At 44.6% G+C, this 25,946-nt stretch overlaps 1 protein-coding gene across 1 annotated transcript in view; it reads left to right on the top strand.

The window, feature by feature from the left end:
• The window catches only part of LOC122555467 (phosphorylase b kinase regulatory subunit alpha, liver isoform-like), a 112,580-nt gene extending 108,277 nt beyond the window's left edge, over positions 1-4,303 (top strand). The window contains exons 31-32 of the mRNA XM_043701494.1: positions 1,841-2,136; positions 3,494-4,303. Of these exons, the coding sequence (XP_043557429.1) occupies positions 1,841-2,136; positions 3,494-3,667 (470 nt within the window). The 3' untranslated portion in view covers positions 3,668-4,303. The remainder of the gene's footprint in view (positions 1-1,840; positions 2,137-3,493) is intronic.
• Positions 4,304-25,946: the final 21,643 nt, after the last annotated feature.

Raw genomic sequence — 25,946 nt, forward strand, 5'->3', positions numbered from 1 at the left:
CCTCGGATGCTGCCTGAACTGCTGTGCTCTTCCCGCACCACTGATCCAGAACCACACAAACACACACAGACTCTCACACACAGACTCACAGACTTGGATACACATACACCCACACAGACTGTTACAGACTACACTAAATTCCCTCAAAATGTATTAAGAAAATAGTCTAGCCTCTAACTTTGTCTTATTTTAAAGGTAATTGTAAGGTGTTGTATTCCAGATACAATTCGATTGGTCAAACTGCCAGATTTGAAGCAAAAGATATTCGTATACTCTAGTTAAAATGCAAAGAAAAGAAGAAATTGGAATAACTTAATTCTATTGGAAAACTTAACAAAATAATAGATTATAGGGACAGTTACTGTTTAGTAGTTAAATATAGTATCATCCCATAAACACACCCTTTGCAATAGCAAATTCAGAAAAATAGCTTGTCTCACATGTAATTTTAGCAGCAGGAGGGAAACAAAAACATCATGAAGATTCTGAGGCAGAGAGTGTCGAAGGGAAAGATCAACTGCAGCTTTTAAACCCTGCTGAGACACCGACAACAACTGCTGAAAGCTAAAACTAAAAATCCTGATTCTGCGGGAACTTGACCCCACCCATTTTGGTTGCTTCTATTGTTCCAACTTTTAAAAACTCTAAGGCCTCACAAACTGTTTTCTTTACAGGTTTTCAATACACATCTCTGCCTTAAAACCTCGCTTCAAGTACAGGACAAATTACACCTTTTAAGGTCATAGTATTGTCACACAAACTCTCTCATACACACACACACACAAACATGTGGACACTCTCAAAAATAAACACACACAGACAGACACAAACACCCAAACACCACACACACTCAAACTTTCACACATACACACACCTCCTCCACCCAACCACTTTGTCAGTGGCAAATCAATAATCTGTTATGAACTGCCTTTCCCATTCTATAGTCTTGCTGCTTAAGAACCCTCCGGTTCAATGGGATGTCCCACTATATTTTCGATGGTACATTCCCTCTTTTTAATCAACCTGGGGTAGTCTATGTGAATTTTCACTTTTCCTCAAATCCTCATTCCCCTGTCTCCTGCTGCAGTTAATCAGACTGTAGTTGAGCTTTGCAATCCTTTCGGTCTACTGTAACATCCTTTCTAATTCTCCTGTCCTTAGATTAGGTTACTTACAGTGTGGAAACAGGCCCTTCGGCCCAACAAGTCCACACCGACCCGCCAAAGCGCAACCCACCCAGACCAATTCCCCTACATTTACTCCTGCCCCTAACACTACGGCAAATTAGCATGGCCAATTCACCTAATCTGCACATTTTTGGACTGTGGGAGGAAACCGGAGCACCCGGAGGAAACCCATGCAGACACGGGGAGAATGTGCAAACTCCACACAGACAGTTGCCTGAGGCGGGAATTGAACCCGGGTCTCGGGTGCTGTGAGGCAGCAGTGCTAACCACTGTGCCACCGTGCCGCCTCTCCTGGCCTCTCAGGAAGAAGGGAAAACACATGTTCACACAGTCTCCACTCTTCCTTCCCTCACAATGCTGCACTGCAGCCTTATCAACTTGAAATGCAGTCCCTTCTCCATACCTTGCTCGGGGAGGAATTAGTCGAGAGTGTGGTGCTGGAAAAGCACATCCGGTCAGGCAGCATCCGAGGAACAGGAGATTCGACGTTTCAGGCAAGAATCTTCATCAGGAATGAGTTCTCCTGCTCCTCGGATGCTGCCTGACCTGCCGTGCTTTTCCAGCACCACACTCTCGACTCTGATCTCCAGCATCTGCAGTCCTCACTTTCACCTAGGGGAGGAATTAGCTCACAGTGGCCTGGCCTTGGTGACGCAGCTGCCATGTATCCATTAGCTATTTGAGTGTGCTCACCACTTTAACCTTGGGTGATTCATGTTCCAGTCACATTTTTATTGTTCACTTCCAGATGACGGCCCAAGAGATCAAGTTTGCCGTTCACGTGGAGTCTGTTTTGAACCACGTCCCTCAGCCCGAGTACAGACAGCTTCTGGTGGAAGCAATCCTGGTTCTCACAGTCCTGGCAGATCTGGACGTCCACAGTATTGGGGGGATCATCTATGTGGATCACATTGTGCACTTGGCCAATGATTACTTCCTGCAGGATCAGGTAAATTGTTCAGGGACTGTGCTGTTTGAAACAAACACTGCCCAGAAATCTCTCGTTTGGGAGCAGCAAATGTTGTTTGAGCAGAACCAGAGTCACGGCATGGTGGCACAGTGGTTAGCACTGCTGCCTCACTGTGCCAGGGACCCGGGTTCAATTCCCGCCTCAAGCAACTGTCTGTGTGGAGTTTGCACATTCTCCCCGTGTCTGCATGGGTTTCCTCCGGGTGCTCCGGTTTCCTCCCACAGTCCAAAAATGTGCAGGTTAGGTGAATTGGCCATACTAAATTGCCCGCAGTGTTAGGGACAGGGGTAAATGTAGGGCAATGGGTCTGGGTGAGTTGCTGTTTGGAGGGTCGGTGTGGACTTGTTGGGCCGAAGGGCCTGTTTCCACACTGTAAGTAATCTAATCTAATTTCGGATCATTTGTGTGCAGCTTGTTGGGAGCAGAAAGGTGGACAGTTTGTGGATAAGCCAAGCCATTTTTATTTCTGCCTTATCAAAGTTTAATCACTGCTCCTGGTAAACGTTCAGATGGAGGGTGCTTTCCAATTGATACTGTTGTGGTTAATGTCTGATAGCATTTTATAGTCCAGAATCCAGAAATGTCTTGGTCCCAAGCTTTCCAGACTATCGAAATTAATGTGGACCAAATGATATTAATTTACAATCCCTACAGTGTGGAAGCAGACTATTCTGCCCATCAAGTCCACACTGACCCTCTGAAGAGCCTACACTATCCCTGTAACCCTGCGTTTCCCATGGCTAACCCAACTAATCCCTAGGTACTATGCACAATTTCCCATGGCCAATCCACCTAACCTGCACATCTTTTTGGATTGTGGGAGGAAACCGGAGCATCCGCAGGAAACCCACGCAGACACAGGGAGAACTTGCAAACTCCACCCACCGAGGTTGGTATCAAACCCGGGTCCTTGGGGTTGTGAGGCAGCAGTGTGGCTTAGTTGACTTGGCCCATAACATCCAGGGCTTTGCAGGTTGGGTGCATTAGTCGGGATAAATATAGGATAATAGGGTAGGGTAGTGTATCTGGGTGGGTTACTCTTTGGAGGGTCGGTGTGGATAAGTTGGGCTGAAGGGCCTGTTTCCACACTGTAGGGATCCTATGATGCTATAATTCTAAATTCTAAAGCTCAATTTGGGCTGGGACAAAAGGCATTAAGAAGGAAATTGTTGAAATGTTTCTGTGAACGGGGAATGATGGGATGGATAAACAAGGGTGTTTGTTGCATTGGAGTAGTGGGAAGTTTGAAGTTGGTGAGCAATATCTGTACGCAGCATTTAATACTGTGTCAAAGTGATAGTCTGTAGATGAATGTCCTGCTTTGTGTCTCTCCTAGAAATCCCTTGGTGCAAATGAATCCTGGTTAGAGATTGACGGGGCCACAAGAGTCTGCAACATGTTCTACGACAGTGCTCCAAGTGGGAGCTATGGCACCATGACTTATTTGACGAAGGCTGTTGCTACCTATGTACAGGACTTCCTGCCTAGTGCTGGCTGCTTCATGCAATAGAAACCGAGCATGTTAAAACAAACCTCATGGAATGAAGGAGTTACCTTCCCGTGTCATTTTGATAACTACAAGCTTGAAGTGAACAGATTTCCAATAAAACTCCGACGTCTGGATTGCATTAGAACACTGGATAGTATGAACTGTGTCTCAGGCTCATCCTGTGTGTAGCTCTCATTCATCTAGCACATTGTAACCATTAGAACAGGGCCACCCTCTTAGGGTGAAAGCTAACACATTGAACTGTCTTAAAATCGGCTAAATTCTGTAGTTTGAAAAATGTTAATCCAATTTCACAACTTTCCTATGCTCAATTTACTCACTAGATCACCAATTGTCTCAATTTACAAAAGCATGATAAGGCATGTTTTAATACTCAGAGGAACACAAGTGTTGGATTCAATCACTTTAGATTGTAATAATTGTGATGTGATTCACAGTCTATTTCACTGGCAAATATATTATGCATGTGAGAGACAAGGCAGAGTTTGTTTGTATTTCATAAAGTCATATTGAACAAAGAGATCAAGGAGAAAACCAAAAAAATGCTTTGTTTGTTCCCGGGATGTGGGAGTTGCTGGCTGGCCAGTATTGATAGCCCATCTCAATTTGTCCTTGAGAAGGTAGGGGTGAGTTGCCTTCTTGAATCACCGCAGTCCACCTGCTCAGGGTTGACCCACAATGCCGGTAGGCAGGGGATTCCAGGATTTTGACCCAGCGACAGTGAAGGCAGCGATATATTTCCAAGCCAGGGTGGTGAGTGGCTCAGAGAGGAACTAGCAGGGGCTGGTATTGCCATGTATCTATTCTTTTTGAGATTATCATGATGGAAGTGTGGATGAATTTTGGCATTTGGAATTTTTTTGGATGGATTGAAATGAAGTCCTATGGTGCGTAGGTGTTGGGATTTTAAAAAAAATTGAGTTCATTTAGCTAAGGCTTATTACTTGAATAAAATTGAATTATTATTTTGAATTTCCAGCTTGCGCAATTTTATTCATAGAATCCCTACAATGTGGATGCAAGCCGTTCCCACCTAGACCTGTCCCCGCCCAACCTATCCCTGTAACCCAGCATTTCCCCTGGCCAATTCACTTAATCTGCACATTTTTGGACTGAGGGAGGAAACCGGAGCACCCGGAAGAAACCCAGAGACTGGAAGAATCTGCAAACTCCACACAGACAGTCACCTGAGGGTCCCTGGCATGTGAGACAGCAGCTTTAACCACTGTGCTGCCCCATTGTGCATTGTATGTAAACTCCCCGAGGATTGCAGTGATTCAAGAAGGCTTTTTTTCCCAGGGCAGTGGGAGATAGGTACTGAGTGCTGGCTTAGCTAGTGACACCTATGCCCTGTGAATGAATAAAAAACAATTTGTGTCTGGACTGTCAACGTTTCACTTAGGACAACTAAGTAGGTGTTAACGTATCATTGTATAGTACTGATATTGCACAATATATCTCCTCTAAGGACATACAAGAAGGATAAAAATAGATTAAACAGTTAATTTTAAAAATGCGCACGAATTAGTTGTAAGCTGAAGGTGTTTCAATACATAATAACCATGTCTGATATACCTTCTTACAGTAATGAAAAGTTGTAAATAGTTCTATAGCAATAGTTAAGACATGTCTGTAGCAGTATTGCCTGTAGTATATCTTGCACCTTGTTTGAAGAATGTTTTTTCTTGAATGAAAAATGTGCATGTTTAATGTTTATATTCACAGAGTCCCTGAACAGCGGGCTGTGGAATCAATAAGTTACTTCCAGTTGACTAGCCATAGAATTTCTCTGGTGTTTAGTAAATCGGATAATGTTAATGGATAAACCTCCTATCTAGTTGACCAGTGATCCCAGACGGAGTCAGTAGGTTATAGAAAGACAGATGACAGGAGGTGCTGGGGAGTTTTGAGACATCTCCCTTTTGGCAAATGTATGATTTATCAATAACTTTGATAAACTAACCTCTCTCTGAAAGGTCAGATGTGTTGGAGCAGGGAAAGTCTGAAAAGAGTGCATGAAGCAGCTGACTCAGAGCCCCAGTTATACACGGACATGTCATATCTGTGTGGTTACCATGGTGTTGAATAATTTCTTAGTTCCTCCTTATTGAGAGACTTGCTCAGGGTGTAATTGGCCAGCTCACCATAGAGACGCCATGCCACCTACATTAATAGATACTGGATGGCAAAGTTAAAGGTGAGTAGAAATATTAATAGCTTTAAAGAAACATCAGGTGGATTTGTCAAGTTACTGAGTGGGATTCTAATCTAGGTTAAAACAAGGACTGCAGGTGCTGGAAACCAGAGTCTAGATTAGAGTCGTGCTGGGAAAGCACAGCAGGTCAGGCAGCATCCGAGGAGCAGGTTCTATTCCTGATGAAGGGCTTTTGCCCGAAACGTCGATTTTCCTGCTCCTCGGATGCTGCCTGAGCCTGTTGTGCTTTTCCAGCACCACTCTAATCTAGACTTAGAATCTAGGTTGTCAGTTGTTGAATTGGCCTTCACTCAACAACTACTTTCAATTGTCTGATGTTCTTAGGTCTTGTAAGACAGACATTTGGTTAGGTACATGCATAGGAAGGGTTTAGGGGGATATGGGTGAAATGTGGGCAAATGCGGTCTAGTTCAGTTTGGGATACCTGGTTAGCATGGACGAGTTGGACTGAAGGGTATTTTCAATAATGCAAATCAATAGCACTAAGGAGTGAGGAGATGTGGCGTGGTGGTAATGTCACTGGCATAGTAATCCAGACGACCCATCTAATGGTTGGGGATACTGATTCAGATCACACCCTGACAACTGGTGAAATTTAAATTCAATGAATAAAATTCTAGAATTGAAAGCTAATCATTGATTGTTGAAAAAATCCACCTGGTTTACCAATGTATTTTAGGGAAATAAATCTGCCGTTCTACCTAGTCTGGTCTGGTCTACATGTGACTCCAGACCCACAGTGGTTGACTATTGATTACTCTCTGAAATGGCCCAGCAAGCCTCTCAGTTCAAGGGCAATTAGAGATGGTGAAAAATGCTGGGCTTACCAGTGATGCCCACTTCCCATTAACCAATAAAGTAAATGATTTTGATGCTAGTCAGTATTAAGCAGAGCTGGATGCATTTATTGAGAACTTAGAGTTCAGAGGATAACAGAGGTGTTATGGCCATTTGGCCCATCATGCCTCCTGCACTGGTTTTGTGGAGTGTAGTCTCTGCTTGGATACATAACTTAGCTTAACAACCTGACCCAGTAGAAAACCTTACATTCAGGCCCAGTTCGAATTCAAGCCACACCCTAGGCTTAGTTATAGAAACAGGCCCTTCAGCCCACAACTAAACAAATGAGAAGGAAAGAGATTGGGACAAACAAAGGAGCATCTGAAAAGAGGGGGAAAGGGTTAGGGGGCTTGAAGGTGAAAACTCCAGAACTTCAGCCCCATACACATGAAGGGACTGGCAAGGTAGGGGAGGGGAAGTCTCAGAGGGGCTATGAAGCTAGAGGAGACTAGGGGAGATGTGCGGCTATGTATTGGTAACTCTGAGCTAGCGTAGGTCAGTGCATACTGGACTTCCAAGTGAACGATAACTTGATGCAACTTAAGGTTTTGCCGAATATTTATTTCCACAGTTTTAATACTTGTTCCGAATGTGCTTTAGGCACCAGCAGATCAACAACATTGTAGTAGTTAATACTTTTCTCAATGTATTGCTTTCTACAACAGGGAGCAGCACGCAGTGCAATAAAATATTATCTCTATGATCACATTGTGTGCTGGCGTTCATTGTTCCTTTTGTACTGCAGGGGGCAGAGTTTCTCAAGACGTGTGCTTGCTCACAAAATTACTGTGATATTCTGTCCTGGTAAAAGTCATGGAATATACTTTGTTTCTGGTAAAATGTATTCAGAGGCTGAGGGTTCAGGTTCCTTTCTGTATAGTGTTTGTTACCGTTTATTGTGACTGCAGAGAACCTGAGATTTGCCGACATTTGTGCCAAGTGCTTGCTCTGAGTGTTTCCTTGATATTGCTTCTTTGTTGTTCCCTATGTGAACTATTGAGGAGACTTGACAGTATTGCTGGTTCTTGATCTCCCTGGTTTCCGATATATAAATAACAGAGTGATTATTAACCCTGCCCCATCAATGGGCATGTTATCTCCATGTTCCTTTGAGAGAAATGCCAAGATGCAGAAGGTGAATTACCTGAATAGAAAGTACTGTAAGTACTCAGAGACTGGTGCTAAAAGAGAGAGAGACAGTGTAGAGAGCCTGTCTGGTTTAATTTCCAGCAGGATGCTAGATTTGTCTTCTGTAGTTGTGATTTTCAGTATAATTGAGTTGATTAACAAACACAGTTGTACAAAACTCAAATAATAGACAAGTCACCCAGCACACAAGGAAATCTCACATCATATTACTGAAGTCTCAAAGTTTCCTTTATTTGATTGAAGATGTTGGTGGCGTTTTGATTTAGTAGTTACTTTGATTACAAGGCTTCAATCTAAAGCACACCAGGGACATTTATTGCTTGGTATTAAAAATGGAATATGCTCTGTATGAGAATGATGCATTTTAAACTAGACTATCCGAGATATCCGGATAGTGATTTGTTTTAAGCACACGAGCAAGATAGCTGGGTTCCGACCGGCATCTTTAACATTTTGAAGAAAACCATGGTCTTTTTCAGCAACGGATATTACACAACAAACAGCTTTGTCAAGAATGTGTAAGAGACTGTTCCTGAGAAAATGCCTGGAAATAACTTAAGGACAAAGCTAACATGTATGAAGGTGGTTTTGCGTCTCTTTGTCTGAAGCTTTTCCGAGAAGGATTTCAAACTTGTCCATTCTGCGGTTATGTAATTTGCCCCACCGGTCTTAGAGATCTGAAACAAACACACAGTGCTGGAGAAACTCAACAGGTTGGGCAGCGTCCATGAAGAGAGAAACTGAGTCAATGTTTTGAATCCAATGTGATGCTTCTTTGAATCTAAGGGGTGGGAGGGGGCCTGTAAAATGATAGTTATGCTGTTAACAAATTGGGGGAGAGGAATGAGTGGTGAGGGTGAGGGTGTCCTGAGTAAACACTAATGGTAGAAGTGAGATATAGACGTAGAATAGGTATTACAGGGTCATATAGCACTGACACTTAGAACAATACAGCGCAGAACAGGCCCTTCAGCCCTCAATGTTGCACCGACATGTGAACTATTCTCAGCTCGTTCCCCCTACACTATCCCATCATCATCCATGTCCTTATTCAAGGATTGTTTAAATCTCTCTAATGTAGCTGAGTTAACTACATTGGCAGGTAGGGCATTCCACACCCTTACCATTCTGTGTAAAGAACCTGACATCTTTCTTAAATCTATCACCCCTCAATTTGTAGGTATGCCTCCCTGTACTAACTGATGTCATCATTCTAGGAAAGAGACTTTCACTGTCTACCCTATCTAATCCTCTGATCATTTCATATCATCTCTATCAAATCTCCTCTTAGTCTTCTTCTCTCCAATAGGAACAGACCATGTTGACCATAATCCCAAACCATACTAATCCCATCTGCTTGAATTTGGCCCATATCTCTCCAAACATTTCTTTTTCATGCACTTACCTAAATGTCTTTTAAAGATTGTAACTGGACCTGCATCCACCACTTCCTCTGGAGGTTTATTCCGCACATGAACCAGAGTCTGTGTTAACAAAAAAAGTTGCCCCTCATGTCTTTCTCCTCTCACCTTAAAAATAATCTTAAAATCACCCACCTGAGGGAAAAGACACCTGCCATTTACCTTTGTTTAGATCAGAGTGGTGCTGGAAAAGCACAGCAGGTCAGGCAGCATCCGAGGAGCAGGAAAATTGACGTTTCGGGCAAAAATCCTTCATCAGGCCTTTGTCCGAAATGTCGATTTTCCTGCTCCTCGGATGCTGACTGACCTGCTGTGCTTTTCCAGCACCACTCTAATCTAGACTCTGGTTTCCAGCATCTGCAGTCCTCACTTTTGCCATTCACTTTGTCTATACTCCTCATTCCTGAAGAAGGGCTTATTCATCAGGCTTTTCTCCGAAATGTCGATTTTCCTGCTCCTCGGATGCTGACTGACCTGCTGTGCTTTTCCAGCACCACTCTAATCTAGACTATGGTTTCCAGCATCTGCACTCCTCACTTTTGCCATTCACCTTTGTCTATACTCCTCATTCCTGAAGAAGGGCTTATGCCCGAAACGTCGATTCTCCTGTTCCCTGGATGCTGTCTGACCTGCTGCGCTTTTCCAGCAACACATTTCCACCTCAAACTCCTATACTCCAGTAAAAAAAATCTAAACTTTTCCTTATAACTCAAAACCTCCATTCCTAGCAACATCCTGGTAAATCTCTTCTGAACCCTTTCCAGCTTAATAATATCCTTCCTATAACAGAACTATGTACAGTACTCCAGAATAGGTGTTAGCGGTTGGTGTTAACAGCCAGAAATAGGTTAGTTCCGCTGAGGGAAAACCCATGTGAAGTAAACACGATGGGGAGGACAGTGTTCAGACTCCGAAGTTTGTTGAACTCAGTGTTGAGTGCTGAAGGCTGTAATACGCGAGGTGAGATAGCTGTTCCTTTAAATTGTGTTGGGCTTCGCTAGAACTAGGCCCAGAGTGGAATTGTTGGCATGGGAGCACAGTCATAGTAATGGCAAGCTTTCCCACAGACCATGGAGACGTTCTGTAAAGCGGTCACCAGTCTCTGTTATTGACATGCTCTCATGCTGTTGTCCCTTTATGAACAATATTAAGGTCTTCCTTTTCCAGATTCTGAACAAGGGTCACTAGACTCGAAACATTAACTCTGCTTTTCTCTCCACAGATGCTGTCAGATCAGTTGAGATTCTGGAGCACTTTATTTCAAACTTCCAAGCATCCACCCTATTTTGCTTTTCATTAAAGTGTGTTCAAAATTAACATGTAGCTGAGACATTCGCCAATACACCAGTATTCTGAAATCACACGGCTGTAGTTTAACTTGCAAATAATGAATGGTGAAGCTGCATTTACGCATGTGAATAAAGCTGAGGAACGTACACCCGAGAATTTGTTCAGTGTATGCTCATGTTTAGAATGTTGGCGAAGTTAAACTCAAACAGCTGAGCTACAAACAGGAACGAAGAGCAGAAACCCTCCCCACCAGAGCCAAACTGCCCTAATCTCAGCCTCCCTCCTATCATCCCAATCTCAGGCATACCCACAGTCCTCAGCTTGAGGACTCATTGAAAACTGTGCTTTTTAATGGACTGCACGTTGTTGTGGTTGTTTGAAACTTGACTCTTACAAGCGGCCCACCGTTCCTTTGGTGTCGCTGGTCAAAATCCCTGGAATTCCCTCCCAAATTCCCTCCTCCAGCAAGTGAGCTGCATTGGTTTGAGAAGGCACCTCACTGCTGCCCCCTTGAGGGTCACCAGGGACAGACAATAAACACTGGCCCACTTGAAAAAAATGAATTTTTAAACATCGAATTAGTAGCATTGAGGGAAGCTTGAAGAAAGCCAGCGAAGAAGCTGAAGGATGTCAATGGCCTCTTTACTGTGGGGGACAGTGAACAAAGGTGTTGAAACAGTATATTATAAAGAATGAACAATATGCACGATGAGAGACATCAATGAGCAATGGAGAATATTGTAGCATTTAAGTTTGAAGTAATCAGTGTACAAATGGCTACCTTTCACCTTCTAAACCCTCACCATTTGACAGTTCTTCTTGTCATACGGACTGACAGTGTATCCTTCTGGACATTCGCATCGGTATCTGCTGTTAGTGTTGATGCAGAGGTGAGAGCAGCCACCATTGTTAAAGGAGCATTCATTAATGTCTGTCAACACAAAAACAACATGCTGACCTTACAACAGAATTCACCTTCAATCAGTACAGCATTTCTCCAAGTGTCTGAACCACTTTTGGGAAGGGTCCATAATTAAATAATGGAAATTATTTAGTTATGCTTGCAAATCCATTTTTAAAATTCATTTACAGGAAGTGGAGGCTGAATTGTCTCAGTAATGTCACCGGACTCGTAATCCAAAACCAAAGTTAATGTTCCAGGGACAGGATTTTGAATCTCACCATGGCAGATGGTAAGATTCGAATTCAATAAAAGTTTGGCCTCTTGGTGACTGTCAATTCTCATAAAAAAGCCATCTGGCTCACTTCAGGGACATTGTGCTTTGCTGTGGGTCTGGAGTCACAGACCAGGTAAGGACGGATGATTCCCTTCCCTATAGGACATCAGTGGGTTTTGTGACAATCTGGTCATTTTGTAGTAACTGAGACTGACTTTTCATTCTGCGTTTATTAATGGGTAAAATTTAATTTCTCCACAGCAGTGATAGTGGAATTTTAACCCATGTCTCTGGATTACTAGTCCAGTAACATAACCACTGAAAAACTACAAGTTGGTTTGGAACATGTCTGACTGTTCGGTAGTTATGAGGAGAGAGAAGACAAATAAAGCCTTTATACTCTAGAATTTATGAGGCTAAGGGTGAACTAATCAAGGTTTTAGGGAAGGATAGGGTAGATAAACTACTTCCACAGGTGCAAGACTCTAGAACCTGGGGCATAGTCTAAGAATTAAGGCCAGGCCATTCAGAAGAGATGTTAGAAAACATTTCTATATGCAAAGAGTAGTAACGATTTGGAACTCTTTTCCTCAAATGGCGGTTGATGTTAATTCAACTATTCAATTTAAATCTGAGAGGCAGATTTTTATTAAAGCAAGGGATATGAGCCCAAAGCAGTTGTATGGAGTTAGGCCACAGATCAGATTTCTTAAGTGGTTTTCCTCATTTTCTGGAGTCCTTCATTCTGGTTGGATACCAATGTCAAATCAGATTTTAATTAGCATGGATCTGTGAGCGCAAACTCAATACTTAGAGAAAGATTAAAAAATAACCTTGAACTGAAAAACGTTCAGTCTTTATTAAACAAAATACCGCATGCAGTTTATCTGGCTAAAAAAATATAAGAGGGGGAAGAAACCAAAGAATCCCAGCACCCTCCATGTTTCTCGTGCCTTTACAAAGAAAAGAGTAACATTATATACTTTAAAATATGCTGAGAAATGAGAGATTATCATGAAATGTACGTCATCTGTAGCACTGAACCTTTACCTTATTGGTTTTCCAAAGCATTAATCATTTGTGTCATTCCAAACCTTTATTTCTGTGTTGGACATTTTGTTTAGACTAAAACCTGCAGTTCAAAATAACCAAAAGCTGTTAAGAAGCTTACTGAGGTTTCATCAAGCTTGTAAGTTTGTTTACATTCAGCCTGGTCCTGAAAGCTGTTTCTGACCTTTTTGCCACAGTCCTGTTTAACTTGCTGATCTATAATTTGAAAGTTGGATACCAATATTTTCCCCATCGCGCAATGTTAAATGTTCCCTACAATACTACGCAGTGCAAGACGTTCGAAAGGGTCTTCAACATTTTAAGGTTGTCACTGCTAGGAGAAAGTGAGCAGATGTTGGACAGTCAGAGTTCACAAAGCGTAGCACTGGTAAAAGCGTTGCATGTCAGGCAGCATCCGAGGAGCGAGAGAGTTGAGATTTCGGGCAGGACTCTTACTCTGAAGAAGAAATATCAACTCTCTCGTTCCTTGGGTGCTGCCTGACATGCTGTGCTTTCTCCAGTGCTACACTTTATCAAGGTTGTCAATACTGCCCATTGAGTTTTGGTAGTTTTGAAAGCACACAGAGAGCTGACTCCTTATTTAGTCCATGGAAAGGAAATGCAAAGGCAATTGTACAACCCCATTGCTGTCCATGAACAGACTTCTGTAGTCAGTTTGATTTTCCACTTCAACTGGTATTTTCCCAATGCTAGTAAAAATTATTTATCCTGGAAAACATTTGACACTTTTTATCACGTATATGGTCCAGCTCCCAACCCTCTCCAATGTGTTGTACATTGCATTGCTTCAGTTCTGACTTCAGCTCCACGTACAGCTTTGTTGAGCTGTCTCTAAATACATATCCAGACTTAACTAATCAAGCACAGTGAGCATTATTTGTAAAGAAAATTATGTCATCATACACTGAACAATTGAACCCTACACTATGGATTTAGGTCCCCTTGAATACAAGCTTGTGGGTAAGTCAATCCTGTTACAGAACACCAGTTATGAAGCCAAATTGTGATCAACAAACTCATTTCTAATCTGAGTCACCAAAATAATGCCCAGGACAGTTAGCATTAGGTGTGTGCACACAAGATGCAGATGTCATGTTAATCCATAAAAGACATTTGTAGTCACTGCTATCTCCCAGCCCCAGCCCACAAACGGAAAGTGGATTTTCAGGAGTTACATTTTGTGGCCATGGTAATCATGTCAATAGAACCCGGATTTGAGGCAGTGAAAGCGGGACGGATCTTTAGTGGAGGATCGAGGAGTGCAATTGTCTTCAGTGAAGGGCTGTGGAGCCAAAATTCACGTGGTGATGTACCAAGAGCAAAACCTCATTGAGGCATCAGGTGGGCAGCTAATGAGAGGACCCTTTGTTGCCTCTCCCAGGCTCACACACCAAGTGGGCAGTGGCAAGGCCACCCTCCCCCTCTTGAGTCCAAGACCCTGAGGGTGGAGTCCCACTCAGTGGGAGCTGTTGGCCAACCAGAGGCCATAGAGGTACCATCTGAGGAGGATTAGGGGAGGGGGAGAGGCCAAGCATCAGGGTCCAACTAAAGAGAGGGATCAGTGGTGGGGAGAGGGGGTGGGGGCAGGAGAATGGCTTCCCAGCCAGTAAACCCCTCCATCCAGTGTGCAACCCTGTCGATCAGGCACAGAGTGAGGGAGCTTCTGAGGTGGCAATCTCCCAGCACAGGGTGATCAGTCAGATTTGACTGGCTTAATCCCAGTTGAGGCTAGGAGCTAAGGCCAATAAAATGTTCCGAGCTGTCCATTGAAGAGCCTCAACTCGACCACAAGGTTGGAAAGTCACCCATAGGCTGTCCCGCTCCGACATTACTCCCAGTGGAGATGACAGAATTTGGGGATGAAACCACAGTATTCTTCCCATTTCCATGCTCCCCATCACTGGGCTGGGGGGTTGGAGGGGAGGCACTAGGGTAGACATTGTTGGTCACTGGATAAAATGGAGCCTGTGAACTGAGCCTGTCCCACTCAGGTGTGTGTCACAAACCGCCAGCAAATGAGACAGATGGGAAGGGAAATGCTCACCTTCACAGTGATACATGTCAGCGTTCAATACGTAGCCGCGGGGACAAATACAACGGAAAGAGCCAGGGACATTGAAACAGTGCCATTCACACGTCTGCTGGCTGTTGGGTATCTCCCAGCACTCGTTGATATCTGTAGGATCAGAATCATGAATACAATGCATGGGAGCATCTACTTGAGATGTAGAAAGTTTTCGTTTAACCAGCTCATTCACATTTGCAACAACAAGTAGAAACAATTGAACCATCACGCCTCACCTTTCAAACTTGTTGAAACAGATAGGTTCAGCTGAAACTCATTGAGTACATGGCCCCAGTTCCCTGAGAGGTCTGCTCTCACCACCAACATCTCAATGTGAAATTGTGTCAGAGCAAGTTCTAATTCCTCCCATCCTGCTGGTTTGGAACGTCAACTTTGAATCACCGGCGGGAGGCCAAAATTTGTTGCCCATCCTGAGTTGCCCTCCATGGATTGAGCCTTGCAGCCGTTTGAGAGGGTGGTTCAGAGTCAAGCTGTGGGTCTGGAGTCACGTTAAGGCCAGACCAGGTAAGGGCTGGATTGAGTTCCAAGCTGGTTAACAGCTGAAAGAGAGAGGACTTTACTGAGGTGGCATGGTGGCTCAGTGGTTTGCACTGCCGCCTCACAGTGCCAGGGACCTGGGTTTGATTCCAGCCTCGGGTGACTGTCTGTGTGGAGTTTGTACTTTCTCCCTGTGTCTGCGTGGGTTTCCTTTGGGTGCTCCGGTTTCCTCCCACACTCCAAAGATGTGCAGAATGGGTGAATTGGCCATGCTAAATTGCCCACAGTGTTCAGGGATGTGTAGGTTAGATGCATTAGTCGGGGATAAATGTAGAGTAATAGGGTAGGGGACCGGGTCTGGGTGGGCTACTCTTTGGAGGTTTGGTATGGACTTATTGGGCCTAATGGCCTGTTTCCACACAGTAGGGATTCTATGATATATCGAGACCAGGCCCATACTGATCCTCAGCCTGTGGTAGCATGCCTGGTCCCAGTCACAGGGAACCTGCTCATGTTCCAGTTACAGTCTGCGGATATCAGGCCTCAGATATGATTAGTCAGTTCACAGATGACACACAAACTGGTGTTATGGTAAATAGAAAGGAGGAGAGCCTGAGACTACAGGTTGATATAAATGGGCTGAACAGCGGGACAATGGAATTTAATGCTGAAAAGTGTGATATCATTTTAGTAAAACTAACAACACAAGGGAATATGTATCAAATGGTAGGACAATATGAAAGATAGAGCATCAGAGGGTCCAGAGTGTGCAGATCCATAAACCCTTGAATGCAGCAGGACAGGTAGATTACTTACAATGTGGAAACAGGCCCTTCAGCCCAACAAGTCCACACCGCCCCGCCGATAGTAAAACTAACAACACAAGGGAATATGTATCAAATGGTAGGACAATATGAAAGATAGAGCATCAGAGTGTGCAGATCCATAAACCCTTGAATGCAGCAGGACAGGTAGATGATGTGGTTCGAGAGGCATGTGGGATACTTGCTTTCATCAGGCAAGGCATTGAATATAAGAGCAAGGAGGTAGTGATGGAGCTGTATATAACATCGTTTAAGTATATAACATCGGATGGAGCACTGTGTGTAGTTCTGGTCACTGCACTATAGGAAAGATGTGATTGCATTGAAGAGGGTGCAGAGGAGATTCACCAGGAGGTTCCCTGGAACAGAGTGATTCAGCGATGAAGATGAGGTTAGATAGACTGGGATTGTTTACCTTAGAGCAGAGCAAGCTGAGAGGGTTCTGACTGAGATGTGCAAAGTTTCAAGTTGCATAGTCAGACTAGGTAGGGAGAAATCTTTCCCCTTAGTAGAGGAATCAATTACCAGGGGTACAGGTTTAAAGTAAGGAGCAGGAGGTGTCCTGCAGGATTTGAGGAAATTATTTTCATCACCCAGAGAGTGATGGGTATCTGGAACCCATTGCCTGAAAGGGTGGTGGAAGCAGGAACCCTCAAGACATTAAAACATACTTGAACCATGATAGTATATAAGGGTATGTGCTGGAACTAAGGTTAGAATAGATGGATGTTTGATGACAGGTACAGATGTGATGGGCTGAAGGGCCTCTGTGCACAAAGAATTCTAGGACTTTACAAGATGCTTAGTGGCTTGACAGGGTGATTGCTGAGAGGAGTTAGAATGACAGGGGTAGAGTTTCAAGGGATCTTCATTTTTAAGGTGGAGGGGAGGCGAAATTTAATTTGAGACAGTGATGATGATTGCAATTCTCTCTGACAGCAGTGGAAAGTCTGTCATTGAATGTATTCACAATTACAGTCACATTAGACAGATTTCTGACTGAACAGAGAACCGTCAGTAGAGTGGAATTAAGGTCACACTGAGATCAGCCATCATTTGGTTGAGTGTCAGAGTGGGGTAGAGGGAGCAAAGGATCTACCACTGGCTCTTTCCTGGCGTCTGTTGCTGTCTGGCCCGTTGGGAAGCTTCGAGAACATGCACGTGCAACATATCATTCCCAGTGGAGGATATCACACCAGGGAGAGGCTGGCAGAGCTGGTTTCCCATCTGTGGGGGCTCCTGCCTTCTCATAGCCCTGGCCCATCGAAGGTACAGAGCGGAATTTCTGACCTGTGGTCTGTAACTAGTAACAACCTCTAACTGTACACGCTGACCGTCAGGTAGACCCTTTATTGTTCAGCAACAGAGCTGAGTTGCCTTTGGAAGCACTGATTATTATTTGATGCATTTAACCCTAACTCCGATGGATCAAACCGTCTGACCGTCAAGTCTAACTAATCAGAACCTGCTGCTTCCTACTGATGATTGGTTCAGGTTTACACAGGGGTGGCCTGTGGCTCTGTTGCCAAGAAAATGATACTGGCAGCTTACTGGGCAAAGGTTGCCCTCTTGGATCACCTCAATGGTGTTGCCAACTCTAACTGGGTGTATTCCTGGAGGTTTCATCTCAAGGAGCACTGTCCTTCCCTGCCAATGGGAATGGGGTGGGGGTTATTCATTGATACCTGATTGGTTTAACCAAAATGAATTTATTTTGCTGTTTTCACCCCCCCTCCCCCAAGTATTTTGAAAGGTGGAAGTGTTTAAAGTGCACATCATTTATTTTCAAGATCTCTGGCTCGTTTGCAAAGTAAAGACTGTCAACCCCTCCATAGTCAGGTAGGGGACAATGATGTCTGCAGATGTTGGAGATGAAGCTTCCACACAGTTTTGTGTCAATTTTGGTCAAATTCTCCCACAACTGGAAACTCCCTAACTTCCCCTCTAATGTATTTTTATTCATTTCTTTAATGAACAATTTGATCCAGTTTTGGGTCCAACACTGAAGCAGCTAAATAGTGTTCCCAAGAAATCAAGAGACAATTTGTCAAGTGGTAAGCTTTGAGTATGACCTGGTGCACTAACCTACACAGACTGGTGTCTCTCCACTCCAAGTGCCATTGTGTTGACAGAAGCTCAGCTGGTCTCCATGCACCAGCCTATAACCTGGAATACAGGCGTACTGTATGTAGTATTTGTACTGCCACGATGATGCTCTGGCCAAATTGTGGAAGTAGATTATGCCATGGTCTGGTAGAGGTGGTGAGGGGCATGTAATGGGTCTTTGTAGATTAAGGTGTGCTGGTTTAGTCTGATCCACCACGCTCATTTCCACCAGTTCATTCTGTAGTTCAGGCTCAGAGAGTTTTGGAGCACTCCACTCTGATGGAGTACCAGTGACTGTACTGGTTAACCAGCTTTCACTCTGCATGACGTGATTGGCCCATGTTCTGGCAATCTTCCTGTTAGTTGAACCTGATTGGCTGTCTCTCAAAATGGACCTTCCCTTTGCTTGATCTAAATCCACTAGGTTTACTCTCAAAGGGTTTGTAAATTCAATATGATTCGAATTATTAAAGTTCCCTTGCAAGTTGAATGTGCTCAGTTCTGGCAATGTTTGATCAGTAAACATTAGCTCTTTCTTTATCTGAATGCCCATCTGACTGTGGCTGGTCATTTCCATCTCTGGACCAAAGGGGATTGTTGTTTTGGGGATGCCTTTGGTTGTGTATGAATTGACAGGTGTACTTGTTGGAGAGTGCAGAGATTCCAATCCTGGAGGCATTGCCACAGTTGGTACACTCATAGACTTGTACCAAGGGCTTGGACTTGGCACAGTTAGGATTCCATGATGTTGTCCTGTTGTGGGCAATGCAGTGCCACTAATTGACCAATCAGGGATGGAGTCACTGGATGGCAGTACATCTGAAATGACATTTGCAGACTCCTTTTTATATTGTAGGGTGATGGAATTAACAGGAGAAGGGGCTACATTTACTGTAGTGGAGGTATATTCACTTGTGCCGTGTTGGGCAAATTTAAGTGAGAGTGAGCCCATTTCCTCATCATCCAATGACAGTGCAGGCTTTGAACTCACAGCTAATGTCATAGCCCTTTCAGCCATCCCGTCAAATGATCGATGTTGTTTCAAATCAGAATTGAGAGATATCCAATTCTTCCCAGGATGCCATCTTGTTCCTTTGGTGTCTTCTTCTTCAGTCGTGGTGCTGTCTTCTTCAACATTATGACTCTCTAGTCTTCTTAACCATCCATTAGATTTGAATGTAATTGGAATTGAATGAGGAGCGCTCTGAGCCACTATGGAAAGATGAGATCTGGTATTAGAAACAGGTGAAAAAGTGATAATTTACTGACCTGTGATGGAAATATTCAAACTAAATCTGGACTAGTGGTGATGGTTGATTGTCGTCGAGAATGTGGTGCTGGAAAAGCACAGCAGGTCAGGCAGCATCCGAGGTGCAGGAGAGCCAATGATTCTGGCATAAACCCTTTATCAGGAATGAGGCTTGTGGGTCGGGGCTGACAGATAAATGGGAGGGGGGTGAGGTTGGGGGGGAGGTGGAAGTAGCTGAGAATGTGATAGGTGGATGATGGTCAAAGGGGGGAGTGATGGATACGTCTGGAGGGCGGTGCTGAGTTGGAGGCTTGGGACTGGGATAACGTGGGGGGGGAAGGGGAAATGAGGAAACTGTTGAAACCCACATTTATTCCATGTGGTTACAGGGTCCCAAGGCAGAATATGAGGTGTTCCGCCTCCAGGCGTCGGGTGATAACGATTTTGCGAGGGAGGAGGCCCAGGTCCTGCATGTCCTTGATGGAGTGGGAGGGGGAGTTGAAGTGTTCAGCCACGGGGCAGTGGGGTTGGTGGGTTTCCCACAGATGTTCTCTGAAACAATCCGCAATAAGGCATCCTGTTCTCCCCGATGTAGAGGAGATCAGACTGGGTGCAACGCATGCAGTAGATGACATTGGTAGAGGTATAGGTAAATTTCTGATGGATGTGGAAGGATCTCTTGGGGCCTTGGAGGGAAATGAGGGCAATAGTGAGGGCGCAGGTTTTGCACTTCCTGCGGTAGCAGGGGAAGGTGCCAGGAGTGGGATCTGGGTTGGTAGGGGGTGTGAACCTGACAAGGGAGTCACAGAGGGAATGTTCTTTCTAGAATGCTGATAAAGGTGGGGAAGGACATATATCTTTGGTGGTGGGGTCATTTGGAGGTGGCAGAAGTGGCCGAGGATGATGCGATGTATGTGGAGGTTGGTGGGGTGGAAGGTGAGGACCAGGGGGGTTCTGTCCTTGTTGTGTTGGGATGGATGGGGTTCAAGGGCAATGGTGCATGATGTGGAGGAGTTGCGCTGGAGGGCATTGTCAAGCACGTGGGAAGGGAAGTTGCTATTGTGGAGGAAGGAGGCCATCTGGGACTTTCTGAGGTGGAATTGGTCATCTGGGAGCAGATGAGGTGGAGGCGTAGGAATTGGGATAAGGGATGGCGTTTTTACAGGAGGTAGGGTGGGAGGAGATGTCGTCTAGGTAGTTGTGGGAGTCGTTAGGCTTGTAGTAGATGCCTGTAGTTAGTTGGTCAACAGAGACGGTGATGGAGAGGTCCAGGAAGGGGAGGGAGATTCCGAGATGGTCCAGGTGAATTTGAGGTTGGGGTGGAAGACATTGGTGAAGTTGAAGAACTGTTTAACCTCCTCATGGGAGCATGAGGTTGCGCCGATACAGTCATCGATGTAGCGGAGGAACAGGTTGGGGGGGTAGTGGTGCGAGTATAACTGCAGAAGATAGACTGTTCCATGTACCCAATGAAGAGGCAGGCATAGCTGGGTCCCATGCGGGTGCATGGTTTGGAGGAAGTGGGAGGATTGGAAGGAGAAGTTGTTGAGGGTGAGGACCTGTTCCGACAGGTGGATGAGTGTGTCTGGGGAAGGATACTGGTTGGGATGGTGTGAGAGGATGAAATGGAGGGTTTGGAGGCCTTTGTCATCATGATCAATATGTACTGGAACTGGACGTCCATAGTGAAGATCAAGCACTGGGGACTGGGGAAACAAAAATCTTGGAGGAGGTGAAGGGTGTAGGTGATGTCACGATTGTAGGTGGGGTGTTCTTGGACTAAGGGTGACAGGATGGTGTCGAGGTAGGAAGAGATGAGTTCAGTGGGATAGGCGCAGGCTGAGACAATGGATCGACCGGGGCAGTCCGGTTTGTGAATCTTAGGAAGGAGGTAGAACTGGGCCGTGCGGGGTTCATGGACAATGAGGTTGGAAGCTGTGGATGGCAGATCCCCAGAGGTGATGAGGTTGTGGATGGTTTGGGAAATGATGGCTTGGTGAGGGGATGTGAGATCGTGATCAAGGGAGCAGTAGGAGGAGATGTCTGCGAGTCGGGCGCCTGGCTTCAGTGGTGTAGAGGTCGGTGCGGCAAACTACTACTGTGCCATCCCTGAGACCCCCTCCCTGTCTGCAGATGAGGTTGGGGTTGGAGCAGAGGGAGTGGAGGGCTGCGTGTTGTGAGGGCGAGAGCTTGGAGTAGTTGCCTACCATTGATGGTTGATTGGGAAGGTGTTGGGATGGTTTTCTACCATAGTAAGACTGTTTTGGGCATGCAGTCTCAGAATAAGGAACAGGACAATTCAGACTGAGGCGAGGAGGAACATCTTCACTCAGGGGGTGGTGAACCTTTGGAATTTTCTACAGCAGAGGGCTATGGAAGCTCTGTTCATTGTGAATATTCAAGGCAGAGATCATTAGATTTCTACATAGAATCATAGAGTCATAGAGATGTACAGCATGGAAACAGATCCTTCGGTCCAACCAATCCATGCCGACCAGATATCCCAACCCAATCTAGTCCCACCTGCCAGCACCTAACCCGTATCCCTCCAAACCCTTCCTATTCATATACCCATCCAAATGCCTCTTAAATGTTGCAATTTTACCAGCCTCCACCACTACCTTTGCAACTCATTCCATACACGTACCACCCTCTGCGTGAAAAAGTTGCCCCGTAGGTCTCTTTTATATCTTTCCCCTCTTACCCTAAACCTATGCCCTCTAGTTCTGGACTCCCTGACCCCAGGGAAAAGACTTTGCCTATGTTAAAGTCTTCATGAGATATGGGAATAATGTATGAGGATCAGCCATGATTTAGAAAGCAGAGCAGGTTTTTGAGGGGCTGAATGGCCTACTCCTACTTCAATTTCTCATATTCTTCAATTTTGCACATTTGTCACCACTTTTGTAATAGCAACACAGCCAGGCAAAAGGATTTAACATTGAATCATTTTGGCTCCATTTCCTCTGTGATCCTGTTGAATTTACACAGGGTTGACCCCTCTAACCTTTTGACGGATGATGGTTTGGCATCCTGTCTGACCCCAGCTAGTTCCCCAATCTAAACCTCATCATACCTGACTCTGAAACAAAAGGATGGATTGCTGAATCAGAGCTTGGCATTTGGCATTTCAATAGAAAGAGCTCAAGGGCAAAGTTTGCTGTTGTTTGACAGCTACAATGGACTCTGAGAGAGGTGGAATATGGAGCTTGTCGTCCAGATCACAAAATATACCCGATAGAGAGGACAGGAGCCGCACCATGGGAAGGAAACTTGTGTAAATCTGTGCTTTGACAGGAAGGCCGTGGTGTTAAATGGTGAAATGCAAGTTTCTCGTCTTCAGTGATGTTGAAGCTTTCTTTTGTTAAGGGATTGTCCCCAGACCCACATCAGGTTAAAGATAACATTCTATATCCAACATCATTGAAGAGTGACACTCATCACTGAATAGCAATGATTAGTCTCTAGTCCCAAAAGAAGATTACTCGCACGTACTAAAGGACTCTAAATTTAGAACTACTAATTCATACTAAAACAACCTGAGTTACCCCAACTTGGTTTTATATCTGAGTAGAGATTATCCATATAAATTGCTCCTTTCTCTGGAAGGTGCTGATTGTTTCTGTTTATTCTTATATGAGATATTTTTTATTCACTCATGCGATGCAGGCATTGCTGGCTAGACCAGTGTTTATTGCCCATCCCTAATTGCCCAGAGGGTAGTTAAGAGAGTCTAGAGTCACAACTCGGTCAGACCAGGTAGATTTCCTTCCCTTAAAAGGACGAGTGAGCTTCCTATCAGAGTCACAGATATAGAGCATTATACTTCAAGTTGTTAGCTGAGTTTTGTACCATCACCCCCCACAATGTTAACCTTTGGGTTACTAGGTAAATGATATTACCACGACATCAGTGACAGACAATACAATTTCTGACAAGTGGTTGTTTTCAGAATCCTTGGCTAGGTTTCCAGTTAATAAGTTAATTACTTCGAAGATTGTAATAAATGTGCAAGTGCCACATGACACATTTACAGCCCACCTTTGCAAATCGGTTTGGTTCCATTCCAGTTACTGCCATCACAATAAAGCGTCTCTGATCCCAATAGCGTGAACCCGGAGTCGCAGCCAAACCGGACAATTGTGCTGCCTTCATACACAGTGCGGCTTCCATGGAGGATACTGCCGATATCCGGACATCCAGAAGCTGTAACAAGCCACACAAGGAGATGCTGATCAATACAGCCATGGGTCAGATTGAGGAACAGGTCTCAGATCTGTCCTGTTGTATGAGACCAATTGCGAAGGTGAAAGACGTGAGGAAAAATTGTGAGGCAATAGCATAGAGGTGATGTCGCTGGACGAGTCAGCCCAGGAGAATGTTCTGATTTGTATTGTGAAATTTGTCCTAATGTGGTTTGGAAATAATTGTGGTGTTGTGAGTGTGTTGTGCTTCCCACTTATTCCTTGTTCAATTTGAAGCCTGCACTGAAGTACTTCACAGCAAAACCCTCCTGAAGTCAGACTTCAAAAAAGTGGATTCCACAATATTACAGTTTATATTTTAATAAAATGCAGCCCATCACTGTATGAAAAGTTTGACAAACTGATGGCTGCAATAATATAAGAGTGACATTGAAATATATTCTGACTGACTGTGTAAATAAACCCACTGATGATTACAGACTCTGGATGGTCTGCTTTGGCACTGTTGGCAACTTTCACAATGTCTTTTCTTGTGGCTGGGAGAGGGCAGCATTTGAGTGGGGGAACAATATTCACTTACCAACACAAACAGGAGGGGCCCTGGTCCACCGACTGGACACACAGCTAGTGGTAGGAAATCCGTGACGTTTAAACCCGGGATTGCAAAAGAATATCACGTAAATCCCACCGTAGCGGAAAAACTGACGGCCGTTTGACAGCTTGTGCAATCCGGGACAACGGCTTAGGGCCCACCCTAGGGAGAAAATCAGATAATTTCTCATTCACACGACGGCAAAGCTGAACATCAACACCAGTTAACTATAACAATATTCATTTATTTATTCTGGTCTCTGTGTACTAAAAGCTAGCCCCTGTTGGAGGCTGTAACATTTGAAGGACCAATTGATATTGCCAGGTGAACAGCAGCAGGATCCTGTTGGGATATTTTAATAGGTCAATCAATCCAGCTCAAGGGCTAATGAATGGTTTTTAATAGAGTTACTCGGCAGCAGTGGGAGAGACTCCACATTATCAAGGTGTTGTTCCTAGCTGTCTCCCTCCCTCACGGTTCAGAGAAGCCTCAGGAGCCAGCTAGCAGTTCGATGTTGCTGCACAGTTGGGATTTGGGGAAGGCGTGGGGGACCTATCACCTCAGTGGATTGAAAGAAAGACATTGTCCAGGGAGCTGGCATTGGGTTGATGATTAGATACTGGAGTGCTGCCTTGCAGTCTTAGGGGAAGAGGTTGAGCAACCACACTATCAAAATAGTAACACGCTTTCAATAACATTATCAAAATACTAACATCGTCTCAGTGATCTCATCTAAATCGTGAAAAGAAGTTGTCCAGAAACTGGATTTGTGTTGGTGATCATAGACTGGAGTGCAGAGTCGATAAAAGTCTGGCACTGGAAAAAAGCACAGCAGGTCAGGCAGCATCTGAGGAGCAAGAGAGTTGACATTTTGGGCATAATTCTTCATCAGGATGATGGAGCCCCGATGAAGGATTATGCCTGAAACATCGACTCTCCTGTTCCTCAGATGCTGCCTGACCTGCTGTAATTTTTCCAGCACCAGACATTTATTGATTCTGACTTCGCCAGCAAATGCAGTGCTCACTGTCTCCTATGTGGTGAAGTGCAGTCTTGGGGGAAGAGATTGAGCAACTATACCATAGTTTGACCTGTCCTTGCTCTAAAACTCAGTTTGTCCTCATACTCTGGTTCTACAGTAGCACTAATCAGTATTAGTCATTCCAACTCTATTTTCACAACAGCCATTACTATAGCCAGTGCAGAGTGTTCTGCTCATGTCATGATAACAGTTACATGACTGACCGACTTTACTTCACAGGGAGATCTCCTCTTTGGGAGGGATGGGGAATGTAAGTTATGTCAGCATTGTTTTCACATTGGGTCCATGTAACTTTCAGAAATTTAACCTTGTTCTTTCTGTCCTCTTGCCTGATGATGGTACACCGAGAACAACTTAGCTCTTAATGCCGGCAAAACCAAGGAACTCATTATTGACTTTCAGCAGGATGTTACTCATACCCCTCTACACATTAACAGCACAGAGGTGAAACGAGTGGAGAGTGGTCATCCACAACAAACTTTCTTGGATTCTTCATGTGGACACACTGGTTACAAACACCCAACAATGACTTCT

This window comes from Chiloscyllium plagiosum, chromosome 12 (assembly GCF_004010195.1).
Source record: "Chiloscyllium plagiosum isolate BGI_BamShark_2017 chromosome 12, ASM401019v2, whole genome shotgun sequence".
NCBI lineage: Eukaryota > Metazoa > Chordata > Chondrichthyes > Orectolobiformes > Hemiscylliidae > Chiloscyllium > Chiloscyllium plagiosum.